The following is a 22,306-nucleotide window of genomic DNA, read 5'->3' as shown; positions in this document are numbered from 1 at the left end:
GCCCTAGGAGATATATTGGCAAACATATTGCTATCAGATGTCTGAAATTTTGCTAGTCTATGTTTTCTTTTAGGATTTTTATGATTTTGCAACTTACATTTATATACTTCATCCATTTTGAGTTTATTCCTGTGTATGGTGTAAGTTGATGGTCTAAGTTTGTTGTTGTGTTGTTGGTTTTTTGTGGTTTTTTTTTTTTTTTTTTTTGCATGCATCTGTCCATTTTTTCCAACATTATTTATTGAAAGAGCTGTCTTTACTCCATTATATGCTCTTGCCTTATTTGTCAAATATTTATTGTCCATAAAGGCATGGTCTCTATTCTGTCCCATTGATCTATATGCCTATTGTTATGCCAGTACCAGTCTGTTTTGATTATAATGGCCTTATAGGTTAGGATTAGGGTTAGGGTTAGTTTGATATCAGGTATTTTGATAGCTCCAACTTTGTTCTGTTTCTCAAGATCGTTGAGGCTATTTGGGGTTTTTTTTAGTTCAATATAAATTTTTGAAATATTTGTTCTAGATCTGTGAAATATGCCATTGGTATTTTAATAGGAATTGTGTTGAATCTATTGATTGCTTTGGGTAGTATGTGAATTTTAATTATGTTAATTATTCCAATCCTTGAACATGGTATATGCTTCTGCTGTTTATATCTTCTTCTGTTTTTTCTTCAATGTTCTATAGTTCCTTGGTTAAGTTTATTCCTAGGTACTTTATTTTTTGTATTACAATAGTAAATGAAATTGTTTTCTTAGTTTCTCTTTCTGATAGTTCATTATTGGTGTACAAAAATGCCACCAATTTCTGGATATTAATTTTGTATCCTGCTACTTTTGCCGAATTCATTTATTAGATCTAGTATTTTTTTTGTGTGGAGCTTTTAGTATTTTCTATGTACAACATCATATCATCTATGAATAATGATAGTTTTACCTTCTTTCTGATTTGAATATCTTTTATTTATTCTTATTGTTTTATCAATGTGTCTAAAACTTCTAGTACTATCTTGAATAAGAGTGGTGAAAGTGGATATCTCTTTCTTATTTCTGATTTTAAAGGAAATATTTTTAGTTTTTTGTCATTGAGTCTGATATTAGCTGTAGTTTTTTCATATATAACCTTTATTATGTTGAGGTATTATCCCTCCATTTCCACTTTGCTGAGAGTTTTTATCATAAATGGGTGCTGGATTTTATTGAATGCGTTTTCTGTATCTATTGACTTAAGTGATTTTTATCTTTAATTTTGTTTATGAGATGTATCACAATTATTGATTTATTAATATTCTACCAACCTTGAATCCCTGGAATAAATCTTACTTAGTCATGGTCTATGATATTTTTATTGCTAGATCCCATTTGCTAGTATTTTGTTGAGTATGTTTGCATCTATATTCATCAGGGCTATTGGTACATAATTTTCTTTCTTTATAGTGTCTTTATCTGGTTTTGGAATTAGGATAATGCTGGCCACATAAAAAGAGACAAGAAGTTTTCCCTCTTGAATTTTTTGGAATAGATTGAGGAGGATAGATGTTAGATCTTCTTTGAATGTTTGGTAGAACTCACCTGTAAAGCCAGCTGAGCCAAGACTTTTGTTTCCTGAGATTTTTTTTTGTTGTTGTTGTTTCTGCTTCAATTTTATTAGTTTTATTGGTTAATTCATGTTTCTAATTCTTCCTGATTCAGTTTTGGAAGATTGTATGTTTCTAGGAATTTTTCCATTTGTAAAAGTTGTTTAATTTGTCTGTATAAAGTTGTTCATACTACAGTGTTTCCCCAAAAATAAGACATCCTCAGAAAATAAGACCTACTTACAGGTTTCCTTCTGAGTGAAATATAAGGCATCCCCCTGAAAATAAGCCCCGCCGCCCCCTAGGCTAAACATGAGAGATTTGGTCCACTGATTCTGAAAGAAATGGAGTCACAAGAAATTCACCAGGAAATTCAGAATTGGATTGTTGCGATGATGTTCCAGAAGATGATGACATGATTGTTATTGAATAAATGAGTAAATTCTTGATACTGTAGGATTCACAGTTTGTCTGGTTTGTGTTGACAACTACCGTACTAGTGTACCGTATACAGGTAATAAATTTCCTTTATTTTAATTTAACAATAAATGTGTACCGTATTCTTCTTCATGGAAAAATAAGACATCCCCTGAAAATAAGACCTAGCGCATCTTTGGGAGCAAAAATTAATATAAGACACTGTCTTATTTTTGGGGAAACAGGGTATTTTCTTTCAATCCTTTGCATTTCTGTGATATCATTTGGTACTTCTTCTCTTTCATTTCTGCTATTATTATTTGGGTCCTCTTTGTTTCTTGATGAATCTCACTATAAATTCATCAATCATGTTTATCTTTTCAAAGAAATAGCTCTTGGTTTCATTGACCTTTTGCACTTTTTTTTAAGTCTCTCACTTATTTCAACTCTGATATTTATTATTTCCTCCTTTTTAAAATATATTTCCTCCTGATATTTATTATTTCCTCCTTTTTAAAATATATTTTATTGATATATATATATATATATATATATATTGATATATATATATATTGATATATATATATATATAATTTTTTTTACAGAGAGGAAGGAAGAGGAATAGAGAATTAGAAACATTGAAGAGAGAGAAACATCGACCAACTGCTTCCTGCATATGCACTACTGGGGATGTGCCCACAACCAAGGCACATGCCCCCCACCTGGAAGCCAACCTAGAACCCTTCAGTCTGCAGGCTGATGCTCTATCCAGTGAGCTAAACTGGTTAAGGCTATTATTTCCTCCTTCTACTTTCTCTGTTTTTCTTATTGTTCTTTTGGTAGTTTTTTTAAGGTATAGGGTTAGATGGTTTATTTGAGATTTTTCTTGCTTCATGAGGTAGGCCTGAAATGCCATGAACTTCCCTCTTAAGACTGTTTTTGCTCACTCCCACATATTTTGTTCATTTTCATTTGTTTCCAGGAAGTTTATTTTTGTTTTTTTCTGACTCATTGTTTAATAACATACTATTTGGTCTCCATGTGTTTGAATGTCTTTTTTTGTTGTTGTTGTGATTGCTTTATAATATTATGCTATTGTAATCTGAGAAGATGTATTATTTAAATATAAGTAAGGTAAATGTGTCATTTTAAATAAGCAAGAAAATAAAAGCTACCAGGAAAACTAATGCATTATTTAATAAAATAAAAATTTGGGTGATTACCTCACAGCATATAGATAATCTGATTAGGTAAGAACCATAAGCAGAATATCTCTTTCTTGGTAACTTTTTCTCAACTTGCTCATGCTCTTTTAGGATATTTAGTACATTAGCTTAAATTTCCTTGTCTATGAACAAAAAAGAGAACCAATCATGTACAAGCAAAGAAGGGACTATTTTTTTAAATAACTGTTTTGTCATGTATAAAAACCTTATTTTGTCTGTGTAAATGGTCTGTAAAAATCACAATCTTTTATAATCTGGGACTTGAAGAGTGAAACCTGTGTCAGAGGTCAAGTTGTAAAAAGCTTGGAGCTGAGCTTGGGCTTTAGTGTTAGATTAGTAAAGATAAGCATTATCTTTGCAATCCTAGCTAATATTATGCCAGCAGTTAAAGGGCAGAATGCTAAAGAGAAGAGGTGGTCAGATGGATAAAATGCTTCTTTACCGCCAGAGAAGTGACAACGTGACATTAGCAAACATAAGTCTCTCTCTCTCTCTCTCTCTCTCTCTCTCTCTCTCTCTCTCTCTCTCTCTCTCTCTCCCTCTCTCTCTTTCTCCCTCCCTCCCTCCCTCTCCCTCCTCTCTCCTCTCATTTAGAAAAAACTGCAAGAATTATGAAGGTAATCAAGGTTGCAAGAATATTAATTCTAGGTCTTTATAGGAAATGACAATGATTGACAATAAAACAGGATGAGCAGATGCTCCAAGAGAGAAAAGTCTGTAGGAATTCTAACATCTGAAGGTATTTCTATTTGTCCTCCAGGTGTTAACAAGATACATCCAGATGCTGTAAACCAAACTGGAAATGTGAATAATGAGATTAAAATAAAGAGTTCTGATGAATTGTGATGAAAAAAAAATCTTTAAGTATGTTGTTTCCTTAGGAGATGTCCAGCCTTAATGGTTAAGAGCATTGGCTTTGGAATTAAACAGTATGTTAGAGCTGATCCTTCTACAATACTTATGAGCTGTGCAATTTTTTTTTTAAGCTGCAATTTCTTCATCTGTCAAATGGGGGTAATAAAACCTACTTTCAGGGGATCATGAAAAAACTGAACAAGATCATGTTTGCCAGGAGAGTAAGAGCTTATTAATGTTAGCTATTATTATCAAACCAATCACTTTGATACATGTTTATTGTGGTATGAATTGTCTCCCCCCAAAGATGCTCAAGTTCTAATTTTTAGTACCTGTGAATGTGATCTTATTTGGAAATGGGGTCTTTACAGGTGTAATTAATATTTAAAGTGAAGTCATACTGGTTTGGAGGGGGGCTCCTAAGAAACACGGTCACACGGAGGAAGATGGCCTTGTGAAGACAGAGCCAGAAGTTGGAGTGATGCACACACAAGTGAAGAAATGATGAAGATTGCCGACATCCACCAGAAGCTGGAAAGAGGCAAGGAAAGGTCCTTCCCTAGAGCCTTTGGAGGGAGTATTGCTCTTCTGACACTTTGACTTTGAAAAAATACCTTTTAAAGCCATCCAATCTGTGGTAATTTGTTATGGCAGCCCTAACAATATAATACAATGTACAGTAACTAATATTGTACTGAAAAAGCTATATTATTATGTAGAAAATAATAATTAGAACTAAAAATACGTATTTGTTTTACTGTTGTGCTATATGTTTTTATTTTTTTAAAGGATGCAGTCAGCCCTGGCTGGTGTTGCTCAGTTGGTGGGCCACTGTCCTGAGCACTGAAAGTTGCCAGTTCAATTCCCAGTCAGGGCACATGCTCAGGTTGCTGGCTCCATCCCCAGTAGGAGGCATGCAGGAGGCAGCTGATCAATGTTCCTCTCTCACATAGATGTCTCTCCTCTCCTTCTCTCTTCCTCTCTCTCTCAAAATCCATAAAAATCCTATATAATAAAAGGCTAATATGCAAATTCACTGAAAAGCATAATGATCGGTTGCTTGATATGCACTGATTACCAGGGGGCAGATGCTCAATGCAGGAGCTGCCCCCGAGTGGTCAGTACACTCCCACAGTGGGAGTGCCAGTCAGCCAGAAGCCCTGAGCCAGGCTCACAGCTGGCAAGCGCAGCAGTGGTGGTGGAAATGCTAAGGATATCTGACTGACTGCTGTCCCACTTACAGCTGACATCCCCTGAGGGCTCCAGGACTGAGAGAGGGTGCAGGTCGGGCTGAGGGACTCTCTCCCCCCATCAAGTACATAAATTTTGTACACCAGGCATCTAGTACTTAAATAAATTAAAAAGATGCAATCATTTTGTTTCAGAAGTTTCAGTACAACTTTTAAAAAATTAGTAGATGAGAAAAGAGAGAATATGCACATTAGTTTTCTAGGTTGGCATCATTTGGGTCTTTTCAAATTATAATGATGCGATGAAGGAGAGCAATGAAGAAGGGTGTTTGCCAATCACATTAGCATATATCTGACCTGGAACAGAAACCCCTGGGGGACAGAGAATAAAACATGTCCTATTGCTAGCTACTGTCTGCCTCCTTTTTAGCCACCCAGGTCTGCACTGTGTGCGTGCGTGCGTGTGTGCGTGTGTGCGTGCGTGCGTGCGTGTGTGTGTGTGTGATTTTGTAGGTAATGCAATATTTTCTATCATCTATGAAATTTTATTTATTTCTCACCATCACCCTGTATTTTACATGCTTTATGAACTTAAGTTAAAGGCAAATTTACTTAAGTGGAATATTCCATAACCTGAGGAGCATCTGCAATGAGTATTCTATGTCCAGTTATTATTCCTGCTCAGCTGGATTGGTCATTTTTTTTTCTTTTTGTTTTTTAAAAATCAATCACTAACAGAGTAAATGAGATGGGTCCTAAGAGAGCAATCAATTTAAATCTCATCCTATAAATATGAAGCTATTTATGTTTCTGTGTCTGCATGTTTATGTATGATATGCACATGTCTTATCTAGTCACTCCAGGAACAATGAAAAGGAGATTATTTGGGCAAGGAGAATAGAAGCGATCTCTCATTTTGAATTTAAAGTACCAGATCTTAAAAGCCTTGGGAACATTTATTAACTTGATCAAGTAAGACCTGTTTATATTCCAGGAGATCAAACCCATCCAAACTTTAAAAACTGTAAGTACTTCACTTGACTGTATTTTATTTTCTGTTCCCTCTAGTGCATAAAAAATCAGCAGTAATCTTGCACTCCTAATTGATGAATAATATGACTTGAAAAAAGCTACATTATTAGGTTGAAATAATATCACAACTGAAAAGAAAAATTAAAATAGCATTTGTTTAAAGAAGTGCTATCTGTGGGTGTTTTAAGGCATGCCTATGTTTTCATGAGTAAAATGAGCATAGGGGTTTATACCTACTTCCCTGAGTGTGCAGGCCCAAAAGTCTCAGGCTGGGAAATTAGGTGTACAAATACAACTCGTTAGTGCTTTTGAAGACTGACCTGAATATCCATTTTGATTGTGAAAAATGTACTTTCAGTCCACTCTGGGTAACCTCAGGGTCTCCCCAGACTCTCCCTGTTCCCACACCTTTATTAGTTCCTCTGCTCTCACTCTACAGCTCCAATATGGCTTAGATAATTCCACGAAATCATAGGGAATCTGGGCTTTGACCAATGCTCTTATCGATGGGCACCTGACAAGCTTCACTTTCCCCACCTGTTCATGGGCAGCAGCTAATGCTATTACAGATGTGTCAGGATGTGTTCCTGGTCCCCAGCTTCTACAGTCTTGTGCCCAGTCCTCCAGACCTGCTCTCTCTGCATCTGCCCGGTCCCTTTTCCAATGCCTCTGGGGCCCCCAAGTGCTGTGGCTGGTGATTTCTGCTAAGGAGTACACAGCCCTCTCCTCTTCAGCCTGATGCCACTCTTTGAGGCTTGCCCCTTCCCTGGGCCCTCCCTGAGGACTGGGGCACATGTCTCTTTTGTTCTCAGGCTTACCTGAGAGGTTTATGTCTCACCTTCCCTGCTTGGTGGGCATATATCTTGGGGGAGGGGGGAGTGTCAGGACACTGGCTCCTGCTCAGGAAACCCCAGAGGATCTCTCACTTTCCCTCTGACTGGCCTCTCTCTTCTCCAGCACAAGAAAAGTTTTAGAAATCACTAGAGTTGGGGAACCATGGAAACTCACTCCGACTCCCCTTATTTTTCACCTCTATTATTTAAGCCCCACGATCTTCTAAAAGTCACCTACAGATTAACTTATTTTGTCTGCTATGAAAACTAAGCTATCTTAAAATAAAACAAGTTATCAGTATTATAATAAAACACAGAGAATTATGGACTCTGTGATTTCTACTTTCAGAAAAGAAACTGAGAGAAGAACAAATAAAATAACTAAACAACCCTTCTTGAATCAACTTTAGCCTTGGGTTACTTTTTTGAATAAGTTCCGTTTTTGTTTTTGTTTTTGTTTATGTTTTGTTTTGTTTTAACCAACAGTTCATCTTTCTTCTGTTGCTTAATTTTTATTGTAACCATGAGATTTGAAAAACTGGATGGTCAGCTGACTGGAAAAAAAAAGTTTCTTGACCCTTTTGCATGTCAATTCATTTCTTGATGCGGTATTTTTCAAAACTTGCACCTATTTTTTTGTTAATATGTCACAGAATCTAAAAGAATTGACTCAGGACAGAAGCAGGAAGCCTGAGGAAATTTCTATGTAATTATCAACCTTTCCCATTATTTTTGACCAAATCAATAACTCATGAAAATTGCCATTTGTCAAGACATTATGTAAAATCTTATCCCTTGGGGAATGTCGGTCCCTGGAGAAATAACAGAACAAAAGAGAATCCCAGATCGTAGGTGAAATGTCCCTGGCCTCAAGCTAAACCAAGGTCTCACCATGTGCAGCTGAGACCCCAGTATGTTCTACAGACATTAGTCCTCCGAGGTTCCTGGCAATAGCCAGTCCTACAAAACTCACTAGTAGGTTCGATTTTCTCAGAACAGTGAATGTTACTGGACAGGGCAGGGGTTAGAGGAACCCATGCTCCCAAAAGCTTGGCAAACAGTATACTAAGCAAAGTTGAACTGTTTTCTTTACTGAAAAGTCATCTCAGAGACTTCTATGAGGAATGCTATTGATTATCAAGAATGTTCAAGAGGAAAAATGGTTTCCCAAGTTTACTTGGTTACAGGCTATTTTGTTCTGGAGAATTTCTCAGGACTGGGGTTATATTGAGGGAAACTCTGGTCTCTTCCAACATTGAAAATGACAGGAAAAGACCAGCCCATCCATTTAGACTAAGACCTGCTGCCCAACACACTGGTGTCAGTAAACATTAGCCTCTGCTCAGTCTCTCCCTCATCACCTTTTCTTGTCCAAGCTACAAAGCGTTTTGCTCGCTATTGTTGATGAAACTACTCCTGAATTTTGCCTTGCCTAACTTTCTGTTTTCTTTTGTTTTTCAACCTGGAACTTCTGCTATTCAGCCTAAGACCATCGGAAAACTCAGATATTTACATTACGATTCATTAACAATAGCGAAATTACAGTTATGAAGTAGCAATGAAAATAATTTTTTTGGTTGGGGGTCACCACAATATGAGGAACTCTATTAAAGGGTCGAGGCATTAGAAAGGTTGAGAACCACGGGTCTCTAAGATCCAGGGCTACGAAGGGCCAGTGGGTAGGAGGCCTTGGAGGGGAGACAAGGCTACAGAGAAGGAAGCTGGAAGGCACTGAACATCAGCCTTACCTACCTCCCCTCTGAGCACAGAGCAGCTTCTATGCGGCAGGAGCTGTCCTGGCAGAACCTGTGAGGAGTGGCTGTGAGTTCCCATGGCACCACAAAGAGTGAGGGAGAGACAAGAAGGACCTGGGTCAATGCCCACAGCACATCTTGGATTTTGGAAGCCGTATTTCTCCTTCTAAAGTTCTGTAATAATGGTTAGCTGTGACTGAATTCATTCTAACAGATTCCCCTGAGTGAATGGAAAGAAGCCGTTTCTACTAGAAAAGTGTTGTGGTGTGACTGTAACTAATGTTATCATGGGAATTCATGGGACTTTAATCCATCTCCTTCCTTATGATCAGACATGTGCCATGTATCTGTCCCCTATTGTTTTGTTGTTGGTGGTGGTCTTGTGTTTTCTTTTTCCTTTCCTTTCCTTTCCTTCCCTTCCCTTCCCTTCCCTTTCCTTGTGTGTGTGTTTTCTTTGTTTTTGTCAAAAATCTTTCTCTCCCCCGGAACCTTTGCTGAGAGCTTGCCTTGCGTGGACTGAACTCCCGCTCCTCTCAGGGGCCTCCTTAGATGGCTTTTTCCTTCTGGTTGTGAGAACCTCTCCTTCCCTTCATTCCTGCGACTGAAGCTTGGTAACAACCCCAACTCTGCTGGCCCAGGGTGCTGCATGGCACCCTCATAGTTGCCTTTCCTGCTGTTTTGTAAACAAAGCTTTTGTAAATAAGCCTCCAAGAACTACCCTAATTTGCATGTGCTACCTGTTTTCTGTTGAGACTCAGAGATAAACTCCTCTCACCCATCTGTACTGTCCAATGTGGGAGTCACTAGCCACATGTGGTGTTGAGCACTGCAATGTGGCTAGTCCCAACAAAGAAGTGCTAGAAGGCCAGTTTAGTTCAGTGGATAGAGCATCAGCAGGCAGACTGAAAGGTCTCAGGTTCGATTCCAGTCAAGGGCATGTACCTTGGTTGCTGGCTGGATCCCCAGTGGGGCGTGTGCAAGAGGCAGCTGATTAATGTTTCTCTCTCGATATTTCTAACTCTCTATCCTTCTCCCTCTCTGTAAAAATCAATAACATATTTAAAAGAAGTGCTGGGAACATGATGTTGAAGACTTGGTATGAAAAAAAATGTAAATGACCTCAATTATTTGTATATTGACTACATATAAGAACCATACTTTTAGGTGTAGTAGATATATTACTAAATTTAATTTCACATGCTTCTCTTTACCTTTTTAAAGGTGGGTTAGATATAATATAACTGCTTCCTGCACCCCCCTACTGGGGATGGAGCCAGAAACACAGGCATGTGCCCTGACCTGGAATCTAACCCTGACCTCCTGATTTATAGGTCTATGCTCAACCACCCAGCCACACCACTGGGCTGTGGCTCATATTTATTATATTTCTAATGTACAGCGAGGCCCTGGATAACTAGTGAGTGGTCCCCGAAGGAACATCTCTCCTACAGAATGTGTATTTCTAGCACCCACATGGAGGGATCTCTGGTGCTGGGAATGTGAGAGCAGAAACACACAGTACCCCACCAGGTGGGAGCTGGGAAGCCATTGTTTTCAGGAGGAGAAAACCCAGGCATGCTTGTAAGCACTTGCTGGACTACAAATGCTTCAGAATAACTTTAAAATGGTCTGATTTTTGTTGTTGTTCGTTTTTCTTCTGGAACGCAGACTGAAATACCTAGAGAGAAACTTTAAAATACACTAAATCTCAAGTTAGTATTAAACCTCAACTGGTTTGTCGATATCCAATTTTAGCACACAACGAGGCATTAAAACTTGGCAGGATTTGTTTGTGATCCTTGTAAAAGCCCATTGCTTTACGGCATCAGAATATAATAAGCTCTTCGCTGGCTTGTAGAAGAGCCTGGGATTGGTGCTTCATAAACATAAAACCGCGTCCAGCACTGAGTGTCTATCCACCCAGCGGGCACAGCCTCCACTTCCCCAGCACAGACAGAGCCACTCGGGTCCCTTTGGACAGTTAAAAAGGAAGTCCTGGCTGCCACTTTCAAGGCCAAACAGAGGTCAGCAGAGGGGAAGGGCGCACAGTCCCAACACTGGGCAGAGGAGATCCCCCAAGTTTCCTGCCACACTGACAAGTGCCCACTGCGGGCCCAGGCTGCCTCAGCCACTACAGGGATTGGTGTGCCAGCCAGGCTACCGCCCACACTGCCCGGCGTCCTGCTGAGAGGAGGAAGCCCAGAAACCAGGAACAAATCGGATTGGAATGAAAACCTGCCTCATGCAGGTTCCATGGCCCACCTCCCTCCTTTAAACTGCCAGGCGATTTGTATCCCTTCCTGACCCCATCTCCCAGGGGCGCGAGGAGAGGATGTGGGGTCAGAGGAGGCAAGAGAGGGGAAATCGCCTTTTATGAAAGGACATTTAACTCCTTCACACACACACACACACATACATACACACACACACACACACACACACACACACACACACAAGTTTAAAAAATCCGTCTTCCAAAACTGGGCATATGGATTTGGAATCAAAGTTGACTTTTTTTTTTTTTAATCTCAATTTCTCCTCTTAATTTATTGGCTTCTCTCCTAAGAGGTCGGGGTGGGGGGGTGGGGGTGGGGGGACTCCTCATCATCCTAAATTAACAGAAGGAAGAACAATCCAAAGGAAAAACAAATGCAAACACTGCCGCGGGGAGACCAGCCTCGCTCCCCAGGGCCTCCGGGCCCAGGAGATGCGCGCGCGGAGGGACACCGCCCGCCCGGGAGCCAGGGGCTCAGTGCACAACGGAGCAGAGTCTGCGCCGCAAAACTTCCGAGGGTGCGGGGCGGGGCGGGGCAGCGGGGCGAGGAGGGGACAGGGGCCCCGGGGATTCGGAAGGGTCAGTGCTGCAAAAGACCTAGCCCAGCCTGCGGCGTTGGGAACCCCTAACTCAGGGAGTGTCCGCCGGCTGGAAGTCCGGCCCCGGGATCCGGCGGCTCGGGCTGTCCATCAGGCGCCCCGGGGGCCGCCGCCTCCAACTCCGGGGAGAGAGAGGGGCGCGGCCGCAGGCAGGGAGGGAGGGACCGCGGCTTGGAGAAGGGGCGTCTCCCAGGCCGCCCCCGCCCTCTCCGCTGTCATTGGGCCACAGCTGCGGGGTCCGCGCCACCTTCTCGCCAGCCCGCCCGGCCGGTCCCGGGGCGGGTCGGGCCCACCGTTGACGTCACCTCCAAGTTTGCTGCCCCGGGCGCCCCACGTGCGGCGGCGGCGGCGGCGGCCCGGGAGGCGGGCGGGCGGGAGGGAGCGCCTGGAGCGGCGGCCGCGGCGCTGACAGGTCTCCGCAGCCCGGCGGGTCGCGCGGCTCCCAGGTAGGGCGCCCGCGCCGCGGGGAGCAGCCAGGCGCTCGCCGAGAGGGGCGGACGGCGGGGGGCGGGCCTCCGGGTTCCCTCTGGGGCAGTGGAACTCGGGGGACCTACCCCCGGGTCCCCTAGGAAGCAGAGGCCAGGACGCGGGACCGGGAAGCACGGTCGCCGCCGCTGTCTGGAGCGCACGGAGCGCAGAGGCACCGCAGCGGCGCGTCCCCCAGGGACGGAGCCAGGCTGCTGAGCGGAGATCGATCGGGGCCGAGAGCCGCTCGGGCCGGGCTGAGATTCTGGGAACTGGGCGCCGAGACCCGCCACCAGGCTCCGGACTTGGCGAGTCCAGGACGATGGTCTCTTAAGCACTGCGCACCCCGCCTCCCTTCCCGCCCCCGACCGAGGCAGGCAGAACTCCCGCGCCGGCTCCCGGGGCCCGGCTCCCCGGCAGGGGGGCAGCAGCTCCCGGAGGAGGATGTCCTGGAGCCCGGAGGGGTCCCGGCCAAGCATGGCCCGCGCGCTCCCCGACGTCGCCTCAGGCTAGGATGGCCCCTCCGGGCCCGGCCGGAGCGCACCCCGCCCCGGCCGAGCCGCTGTCCCGCAGCATCTTCCGGAGGTTCCTGCTGATGCTCTGCTCGCTGCTCACCTCCCTGTACGTCTTCTACTGCCTGGCCGAGCGCTGCCGGACCCTGTCGGGCCCCGTGGTCGTCGTAGGGGGGCTGCTGGGCGGCGAAGAGGGAGTTCGCTCCCCGGGTGGCAGCGCCCTGGCCAGAGGCGGCCCCCGGGAGCCAGCGGCGTGGCCCGCGGCGCAGGGACGGCGCCCTTGGCAGCTGCGGCCGCGGAGGAGACACAGGCCGCCTCCGGGGCACAAGGAGGCGGCCTGGGAGGAGGAGACCCCCAGCCTGGCCGGCGGGCCCGGGGGCTCCGGGGCCGGGAGCAGCGCGGCCGAGCCCCCGCCGGGGACCCTGGCTCTGCTGCTGGACGAGGGCAGCAAGCAGCTGCCGCAGGCCATCATCATCGGTGTGAAGAAGGGCGGCACGCGGGCGCTGCTGGAGTTCCTGCGCGTGCACCCCGACGTGCGCGCCGTGGGCGCCGAGCCCCACTTCTTCGACCGCAGCTACGACAAGGGCCTCGCCTGGTACCGGTGAGCGGGCGCGGGGCGCTGGGGTGTTTGGGGAGGCCGTGGAGGGAGGGCCCCAAAGAGCCCATGTGGACCCCCAATTCACCTCCCTCCCCATCCCGGGAAGAAGGCAACAGGTCCTCAGCGATTGTCCTTAACTCGCGGGCGCCTTCCTTGTACCAGGATAGTGGGTGATATCCACTCTGCAGGTGGGTGGGTGGGTGGGAAATGTGGGCCTTCGAGGGTTTTTCTTTAGTCCTCAAGGATGCCCTTTCTCCACAAATAGCTAATCTCATCTTTTCTTCCTGCCCCGAGAGAGGGTCTTTGTCAGCTAAAGAAAAAGGAAATCGCACCCCAGCTAGAACTTGGTTATCAATTATTGGGGGGACACCCCTCCCCTGAGGAAGCCTGTCTCTACCCCTTTCCCTCCTGGGCAATCCCCTGTGCCAAATGCAGTGTAGGCCACCATGTATTCATTCACCTTGACCCCAGATTATTTTTCTAGAAACTTCGTAAAAGTGTCAAGAATCAGAGTCTAGGAAGTTGGGAAAAATAAGTTGGAGCAAGTGCCAGCAATGGGCTTCAAAGTAGGCTGAGTTGGCAATGACTTTAGTCTGGGGTGAGGTGTGAGTGGAGAGTAAGTACCTTTTGTCTCTGGCGTGGCAGAAACTTTCCCAAAGCGCTTCAGACAATTCTTTTTAGAAAGCAGGTAGTTAATTAAAAAAAAAAAAAAGGAAGAAAAGGGCAAAATATAAGGACTCTGGTTATATGATGGAAAACCCTTTTAATACAGTTTAGGAAACAAGTCTGACTTAGATCTTAATCTTAAATTTAGCAGTCCTCTCCGATGCAGCCCATTTTTAATAATAGAATCAGCCAGACTCTAATAAATCCTAGTGTCACCTGGACTTTGTTTGCCATAAAATATTGGCCTTTTTCTTTACTCCGGGAGCAAGGAAAAATCATGTAGCCAGAACTTACCACTTCACAGTGTTAGCTTGTTCATTAAGTGTGCAGTCCCCTTGTCATTTTAACAGAAACAGTATTACAAAAGTTACAACACATCTTAAATATATATATCAAAAGCCCACTAAATCAACCATGCACCCCCCTGAACAGAAATGGACATGATTTGACAAGTTTATTTACACGAGGGGTCAAACACTCTCTCAGATAGCTTTCGGGAGCTGAATTTACAGTAACCCAACTCATGAGAAAACATGGGGTCCTAAAAGTCAAATCCAAGCATGAAATACTTTAAAAACAGTCACTTTTCATTGGCTGGAAAGAAAAACAAACAACCTTTCCTTAATATGGAATATATATCACTTAAAATCATCAGTCTCTTAAAAAAATCCCCTTGTGTTTCTGTCATTTATGTTGTATCCTCTGGGAAGTTCTTATAAAAATGACCTGTTGAATCTGAAAACAACAGGTCCTTCTTTTTTGCACAAAGGCGGCTCTGTTTTTTCCATCAAGGACACAAGAAAGAAGTGATTAAAGACCCCTAAAACTCTTATCTGTAGCAGTCCCATTGAATTCGGCCTCTTACAGTGTATGAGTGAATGCCTTGCAAGCTGAGTGCCCCGAGTATCTGAGTCAGTGTTTGGCTCCGAGGTGCTATTATAGATGGTGAGATGTTTAGTACTAAAACCCTTTATTTAAATTTTACCTTTTAGACTTTATTTAGTAGGATTGTTTCTTCATATTCCAGAAATGAGTGTTTGAGGACCCAGGACATGTAGAGACCTGGATCTTATTTTCTGTGGCACGTTCTGAGCTTGTGAGAGAGGAAGGAAGGCTTCAAGGTAACTAGAAACACAAGTATTGGGAGAGAGAGCGAGAGGGAGAGAAGGGGAAAAGTCATAAACATTTAGAATGCTCTCTCTTTGGAAACTGGATGCGTGCTGTAAAGTAAATCTTGCTTTGGATTGTTTACTCCAGCAGAGGAGTTTCTATAAAGCAATTTATGGCGGTTACAAAAATAACTGCACAGTAGACTTCATGGTTTGGTGAATTTAATTTTCCAAGTGTTGGAGCAATGTCTTTGTTTTGCCATTTGCAATGGGTTTTTATTGGACGCATAAATTTAAGTTTAACTCAATTACATAGGAAACTCATTAAAAAAAAAAATCCAAGCTGTGGAGCCTGGATTATGTGATTATTTAATGAAATTTTGCCACAGTTCCCTTTCATTTGGCCCTGAAGTTAGAGTTTGACGTTTGTGAGAAACACTGAAGATTTCACCTTGGAAAAAAAAATCTCCCTCAGAGAATGCCACTTAACTATTAAGCGTGTTTTAATTTTTGGTTTGTTTATTGATTTTTTAGATAGACAGAGAGAGAGGAAGGGGGAGAGAGAGGAACTTAGTCGACTTGTTGGTCCACTAATATCGATGTGTTCATTGGTTGCTTTTTGTGTGTGCCCTGACCAGCCATGGACCCTGCAACCCTGGCGCATCCGGTGGACACGCTAACCAACTACCCTGCCAGAGGTTAACTGTTAAGTGCATTTCAGCTGCTTGCATTTAGCCAGTATTTTAGAATAAGGGGTTCAGTTAGACTTTCTTGAGTTAGACCAAAATTTGTAATATAGCACTTCTAATCCACACTTATGACCACGTGTGTGCACACACACACAAACAGGAAGTCCTAGTATTTGCACCCTGCTGTGAATTTTGGAAGAGAGAAATCTGTGTAATCGCTTTTAGATGCTCAGTAATATGGGAGATTCACACTTACATGTGTAGCCCTTTTTTCTGCCCATGGTAGTTTGCTGTGGCAGTGCCCCCTACTGTCCAGACAAAGGGACGGATCTGTTGTTGTTAGGAAGTTGGAGAGAATCCCTTGGGGAAGGAGTCTGAGAGTTAGCAATGCCTCCTGGATGTTTTAATGTATGTATCATGCCGGGGGAAAAGAAAGTACTTTATAAACTGCACCCCGAGAATAGCGTAATCAATTGTTTCTTTGAACAAATCGGTAGTAAAGGCAAAGAAAATTCACTTATTTAAAATATTAAAAAATGATTTTTTTCTAATTAATTTAAAATGTCCTAACATTATTCTAAAATAAATGAAACAAAAGCAAATTTTAATGTTCTAGGAGATTTGTCAGTGATCATTCAGGCTGCTTCAGTGTAGTTTCCTGGATGTGAAACACCACACGGATGGGTTTAAAATAGCAGACATGAGATCAGTACAACACGTGTCTGCGGCTTGCACGTCCCGGGAAAGCAATCCTTTGCAATGAACTGTCTCCATTTCCATTGTCTGTGTGGTGGGTGCTTAAAGGAGAGCAGGAAACTGCTTCATTGGCTTCTAGGCATTCAGGTCTTTTCTGGAAGTCACCACCACATGCCTCTACAGGGTTCGAGAGCAGTGAGCTCAGGGTTGGATAGGAGGTCCTCCCTCTGTTCTGCACCAGCCAGAAGGCATCCTTTTTTATCTGAAGACAAGACATACCTACTCATGAAGGATTTAAAGATGTGTGTATTTATGTATATGGGTGTCTCTCTATATATGCACACACACACACAAACATACATGTTTGGTTTCTGTAGCACTTTGGTTTCATATTTAGGACAGGATAGGAAGTATTTGTTATCCAGTCTTTTTTGCTGGCACATCTATTTCCTACGTTTTGATTTGCTTCCTTCAGTGAGCCTGGACAATCTCAGCGGAGATCGGTATCATCGGAATCGTTTTGCTCCGCAGCATTCGGGAAGATCAGAGATTGCTGCGCTCGGTATTTGGGAGTCGGTTCTCCCCCGGCCAAAGTTTCCTGGCCTTCACCGGGCGCTGCCTTTTTTTTCAAGGCCAGGGCGGCCAGGCTGAGCGGAGGAGCTGTGGTTCCTCTTGGGGCAGGCGGGCTTGGCAGCAGCTGGGAGCAGCTGCAGGGACCTCCGCGCACAGTTTCCCACCCTCCGGAGCCGCAGGCCCTTCTGCGTGGAGGCCTGGACAGGAAGTGTGAGCCAAGGGAGCTGCAGGCCTGGCCACCCGGGCTCGGTCACATGGAAGACGGCCGGAGCAGACGCTCTGTCCCTAGGGCCGAGTTAAGAACATGGGGAAGGGGCTAGGAAACAGGACGAAGTTGCTGTGGACTCTGAGTCTAGGGCACAGGTCTGGGGGGGGAGGGGGACGGCACAGTTTCTCTCATACATACTTTCCTAGGGGCTCTCAGTGATGGTCACCTCCATTCCTGAGAGGTGGCACACTGGCCTGTGGAGATGCCACGGTGCTGCCACTTGTTTGCTGAGCTTCTGCCCTGGGCACCTCCTGCCCAGCAAACAAGTCAGATAGCCTCACTCTGTGTGTCTGTGGATTGCACACCCACTCGTACTTGGTGCAAGGCCAGACACCTACAGGAAGGGAAAGGGATGGCATTGAGACCAGGCAAGTTATGAAGTGGTTGGAAACTTCTGAACAGTATCAGTTGCCCTGCTATGGGACAGGCTTTGGGACTAATGAGTTCAGGCCCTAAAAGCAATAACAACAACCAAGCCACATTCAGCTTGGTCCTGGAATACCTCATGTGAGCAAATATCTCTTCATAACAAGGAGATTTATAATGTGCCGTTATGTTTTATGTCAAAAGCATGGCCATCTATGAGTAAAAATCCTCCACAATATTAAAATCTTCTGCCTTCCCCTTAAAGGAAAACACTCTGGCAAAGTAGCTGTTGGTTGGTTAGGAAATAGGTGTCAAATCTGTATTTTTGGAAGGGTTACGGGAACGCCCTGAGCCGGTGCTGTTAGTGAGAATGGGGCTAACCTTCCACAGACGGATGCTCCACCTTGAGGAGGGAGTCACAGACAGCTAGGCGTGCCTCACATCTCCAAGGAACGCATTTGAACAATCGCACATTGCAGTTACCACTAGTCAGATGTCTGGGCCGAGAATATACTTAGCACGTTTCCTTAGGGGGATGTCTTTCTCCACCTGGCTGCTAAAAAGTTCCATTTCTTGGTGTGTTTTCCAGGTATATTAGATAGACTTCAAACTTTTAGAAATGTGTTTCTGCTTAAGTGATGAGCTAACATTGTGACACTGAGGTTTCTTATTAACTATATGTTTTTAATGTGTAATAAGAAGAAATTGCACCTAAGTATTATTTTAGCTTCCTAGGCTTTGCATTTGTAAAAGTGTCTTAAAAATGCTTGCCAGCACTTTAAATGTGATGCAGCTTAAAAATATCTGTAGGGGATAGCGATATAGTTAATAAATAGAATTATGAGAACAGAACTTAGAAACTGAGGAAATGCCAGGTTCAGTGGATTGAAGCATCTTCCCAGTTTTGTTTTGTTTTTTTGCCTCCAATGATAGAAACTTCTGCTTTTTGCATTATTCACGTGGTCCCTATCATGCCTCTAACACTGACATTCATCCTATGAACATATCAGGAAGGGATGTCAGAAGTTCAAATTAGGCTTGATTCAGAAATTGTCAGATAACAGCAAATGTAAAAAGAAAAGGGGAAGTGTATATTAAGAATTAAGTACTTGACATTAAGCTTGTGGTATTCTTGAAAAAAAAAAATTAATCTATTCACTGACTCCTAAGAGCAGCTTACTTTGAATGTGACCTGTAGCGCCACCTAGTGGAAGGAAGCGTCAGCAAGGAACAGAAATGGCTAAAGTTTGAAAAGATTACTATTAGAATATAAATTCAGCCTCAACTGAAAAAGGGGGGTGGGGCGGGGCTGTGTCAGGGAGCACTTACAAGCGAGTACGATGATCTGCTGGTGTGGCTGAGCTGCCTTGACTCTCTGCCTGAGCTTGCTTCTTTTGGGTAGGGAGTTTATTCTTTGGAGAGGAATGAAAGAGACTTGCCTTCACAATAAATCTGAAAAACAAGATATAAATGATTAGGAGATTTATATTAGAAATGCACATGACTGAAAAGAATGCCATATGCCCCAGATTAGCTTTGTTAGTGTGTTTTGCCTCTGTTTCTGAAAGCCAGCCTCAAATGAAAATACTTCCAGATGATTTTATTTCAGCAGGCAGTCTTATTCCGTCCCCTGTTATACAGGCTCTGGAGGAAGGTCCTGTGATTCCTAACGGGGAGCGCACAGAAGTCTGTTTAACCCTTCATGTCCCGCCATGCACGGCAAAGGCCCTGCTCACCAGGATGCAGATGGGGAAGTGCTTCTAGACTTCCAGGGGTCTTCCTGGGACCACAGCCCAGACCCCAGCCAGAGCTGCATAGAGGGAGGGGGCCAGGGTAAAAGTAATGCAGGAGGGAAGGGAAAAATAGGAACGTTACGGTGGAGAAACCTGGCTGACACCACCCTAATCAAGTGGTAAGGTTAACCTTGCCTTGTTATCATGTGGATGTCCCCTCTCCTCCCAATTCCATCATCTCACTCTAATCATGAGAAGACATTTGACCAACCAAATGGAGGGACATCTACAAAATTCCTGACCAGTGTTCTTGAAAATCGTCCAGATGATGTAAGACTGATAAACTATCCCAGATGGGAGGAGGCAAGCGAGACTGATCGCTAATTAGTAAATAAAGGTGATTGATACTCTTGATTGGATCCTGGAACGGAAAAAGGCCGTTCATGGGAAAGGGGACATGTGAGTAATGGGAGTGCTCTACTCCAGCGGTCTCCAACCTTTCAGACCTCACGGACCGCCAGTGGTCCATGGACCACCGGTTGGCGACCGCCCATAGTACTCTACCGAGGTTCATTTCCTGGTTTCGTTCATTGCACTAGGGTTACGTAAGACAACAAGCTTAGGAGAATTAAGGCAGAGTTGCATATGAGAATGCGTCCTACTATTTCTTTTACGAGTTTAACATCTAAAATTATTCTAAAGCAAAAGGAAAAACAGCTCCATCAACAGAGATGGCAGGGTAGTGTCAGCACAGAGGGACAGGGCTCATTCTGGCATGTCCCGCTGGCAGCTCCCTAGTGTCCTTGGTCCTCTCTCCTCTCTGAAGGCCCCAGCGCAGGCTTCCCCGCCACCCCAGCACCTGTCGCTTCAGACGTGCTCAGCCTCCTCAGCTGATTTCCTGTGAAAATCGGCTCAGGGCTCCCCTTCTACTCTCTTGTCCCTGAATCCAGCTCAGAGATAGTTTTGTTTTTCTTTCTTTCTCTGGCAAATGTAAAGTGAGGAAGGTAAGAAGTTGCCTGCCCCGACTGCGTCCCTCTCCTGCTGTAGGGAGAGCAAAGACTCTGATGTCAATGACAGGTCACGAGGACGCGGGGGACTGAGGTGGGGGTCAGAGGAAAGTCAGACCTGGGCATCTGGCTCTTTTGCTACAAATACAGGAGGAGCAGTTGCCAGTGATGAAGAGACGGGCTTAGGGTTGTGGACATGCCTTGTGGCTAAGGCTACAGCACAGGCTAGATTTCCTGGGCCAGCTCAGATATTCTACCCACTTACTGGTACTCTGCGCTTTTCATCTTTGGTTTAGGCACGAGGGCTAGGAGGTCAGCCACAGGAGCAAGCAGATCTGAGCAATCGCGGGGCTAAAGGAGAGGGTACAGAAGCTCTGACCCCCAGAGCACAGGAGGGCCAGGCCTGGGCATCTGGGCGGTTCTTCCTCCTGGAGCTTCCAAACTGGAGGCGGGTCATCAGGCTCAAAGTCCCTACAAGGGGCACACGGGTACTCTCTGCTTCTGTCTTTAAACACACAGTGTACTACGGAGAGTCCAGCTCCACAGAGGAATGAAAATCTGACTTGAAGCACTTCCTTTGACATTTTTCACAACTGTCATTACATGTTTATGTAAGCAAAACAAAATTGCACATAAGCTATATCTTAAAATCAGAGAATTTAACGGTATTTCCTATTAACGGTTGAGTCACTTATCTTTATTGGATCTGTTTTATGAACCTGTTTCCTGCAGAAGACAGGCTACTGATGCTTATGTAGGTAGAGTGGGTTTCTTTGATTTAATGCCATTCCCAACTTATTGTTTGGTATTTTTCTATCTTCCTTGGTATACACTTTTCTGCGTGCATTTTGAACCATTTTTTTTTAAATTAGCAAGACACTTGAACCCTGCAATCACATATGATAAAAATCTGTCTATTTAGTCTAGTTTCATTTATTTCCACTGTTGTTGCTGATGTTAATTCCTTCCTTCTACTGACTTTCAGCTTAGTTGTTTCTTCTTTTTCTGGTTTCTTAAAAGGTACAGTCAGGTTGTTTGAGATCTTCCTTTTCTCTTGACATATCGTTCATCGCTGTAAACCTCCCTTGGCAAACTGCTTTTGCTGCTGTCATAGATTATCTTTCCCTATACAGTTGTCTCCAGAAATTTTATTTTATTTTCCATGTTGATTTCTTCTTTAACTTGCTGTCCAGGAGTGGATTGTTCAATCTCTACACAAGTGTGGGTTTTCCCGTTACTGATTTCTAGCTTTGTACCGTTGTGCTCGAGAAGATACTTGCTAGGATTTCAGTCTTCTTACGTTTGTTCAGACTTGTCCTCGGCCCCACCTCTGATCCCTCCTGGAGAATGTTCCCTGCGCTGGAGAGAAACGTGCGTTCTCCGGTCGGCCGGACCGCTCTGTGTGTCTGTTAGATCCATCTGCTCTAACGTGCCGTCCAAGCCCGTGTTTCCGCCCTGAGTCCTTCCTGGATGATTCATCGATCATTGCAGATGGGCTAGAATGGCTACATTGGCTGGGCCCTCCTTGTGCTGGGTGCTGCTGTGTGCCCTGCTACTTGGTCTGGAGACTTGATGGATCTGATTAGTATTATTAAGTAGGTGCAATTATCGATCAGGAAACAGAGGCTCAAGGTAACTTGCCCGAACTCGTACAGCCAAATAGCAGGACTGGCGCTGGGCCCAGCATGCCCGCGCTCCACCAGGAGACATTCCCCATGTGCTCGGCTAGCAGGCCTCGGTGGCTTGGTGATGGCAGCGACGGAAGGACTGGCCCATGAGGCAGAGTGACTTGGAATGTTTGATTCTGGGTCCTGAATCTTCTGTTAAAAGACAAGTCAATGTATCAACATGTGGCTGAAAAGTGA

The 22,306-nt window shown here is 44.4% G+C and overlaps 1 protein-coding gene across 1 annotated transcript in view; it reads left to right on the top strand.

The window, feature by feature from the left end:
• Nucleotides 1-11,578: 11,578 nt before the first annotated feature.
• HS3ST3A1 (heparan sulfate-glucosamine 3-sulfotransferase 3A1) overlaps nt 11,579-22,306 on the top strand; it is a 94,055-nt gene continuing 83,327 nt past the window's right edge. Inside the window, exon 1 of the mRNA XM_084861447.1 lies at nt 11,579-13,337. Coding sequence (XP_084717573.1) covers nt 12,739-13,337 — 599 coding nt within the window. The 5' untranslated portion in view covers nt 11,579-12,738. The remainder of the gene's footprint in view (nt 13,338-22,306) is intronic.

This window comes from Pipistrellus hanaki (assembly GCF_964339955.1).
Source record: "Pipistrellus hanaki genome assembly, chromosome: 16".
In the NCBI taxonomy this organism is placed as follows: Eukaryota; Metazoa; Chordata; class Mammalia; order Chiroptera; family Vespertilionidae; genus Pipistrellus; species Pipistrellus hanaki.
This window is presented reverse-complemented; position numbering and strand designations above follow the sequence as displayed.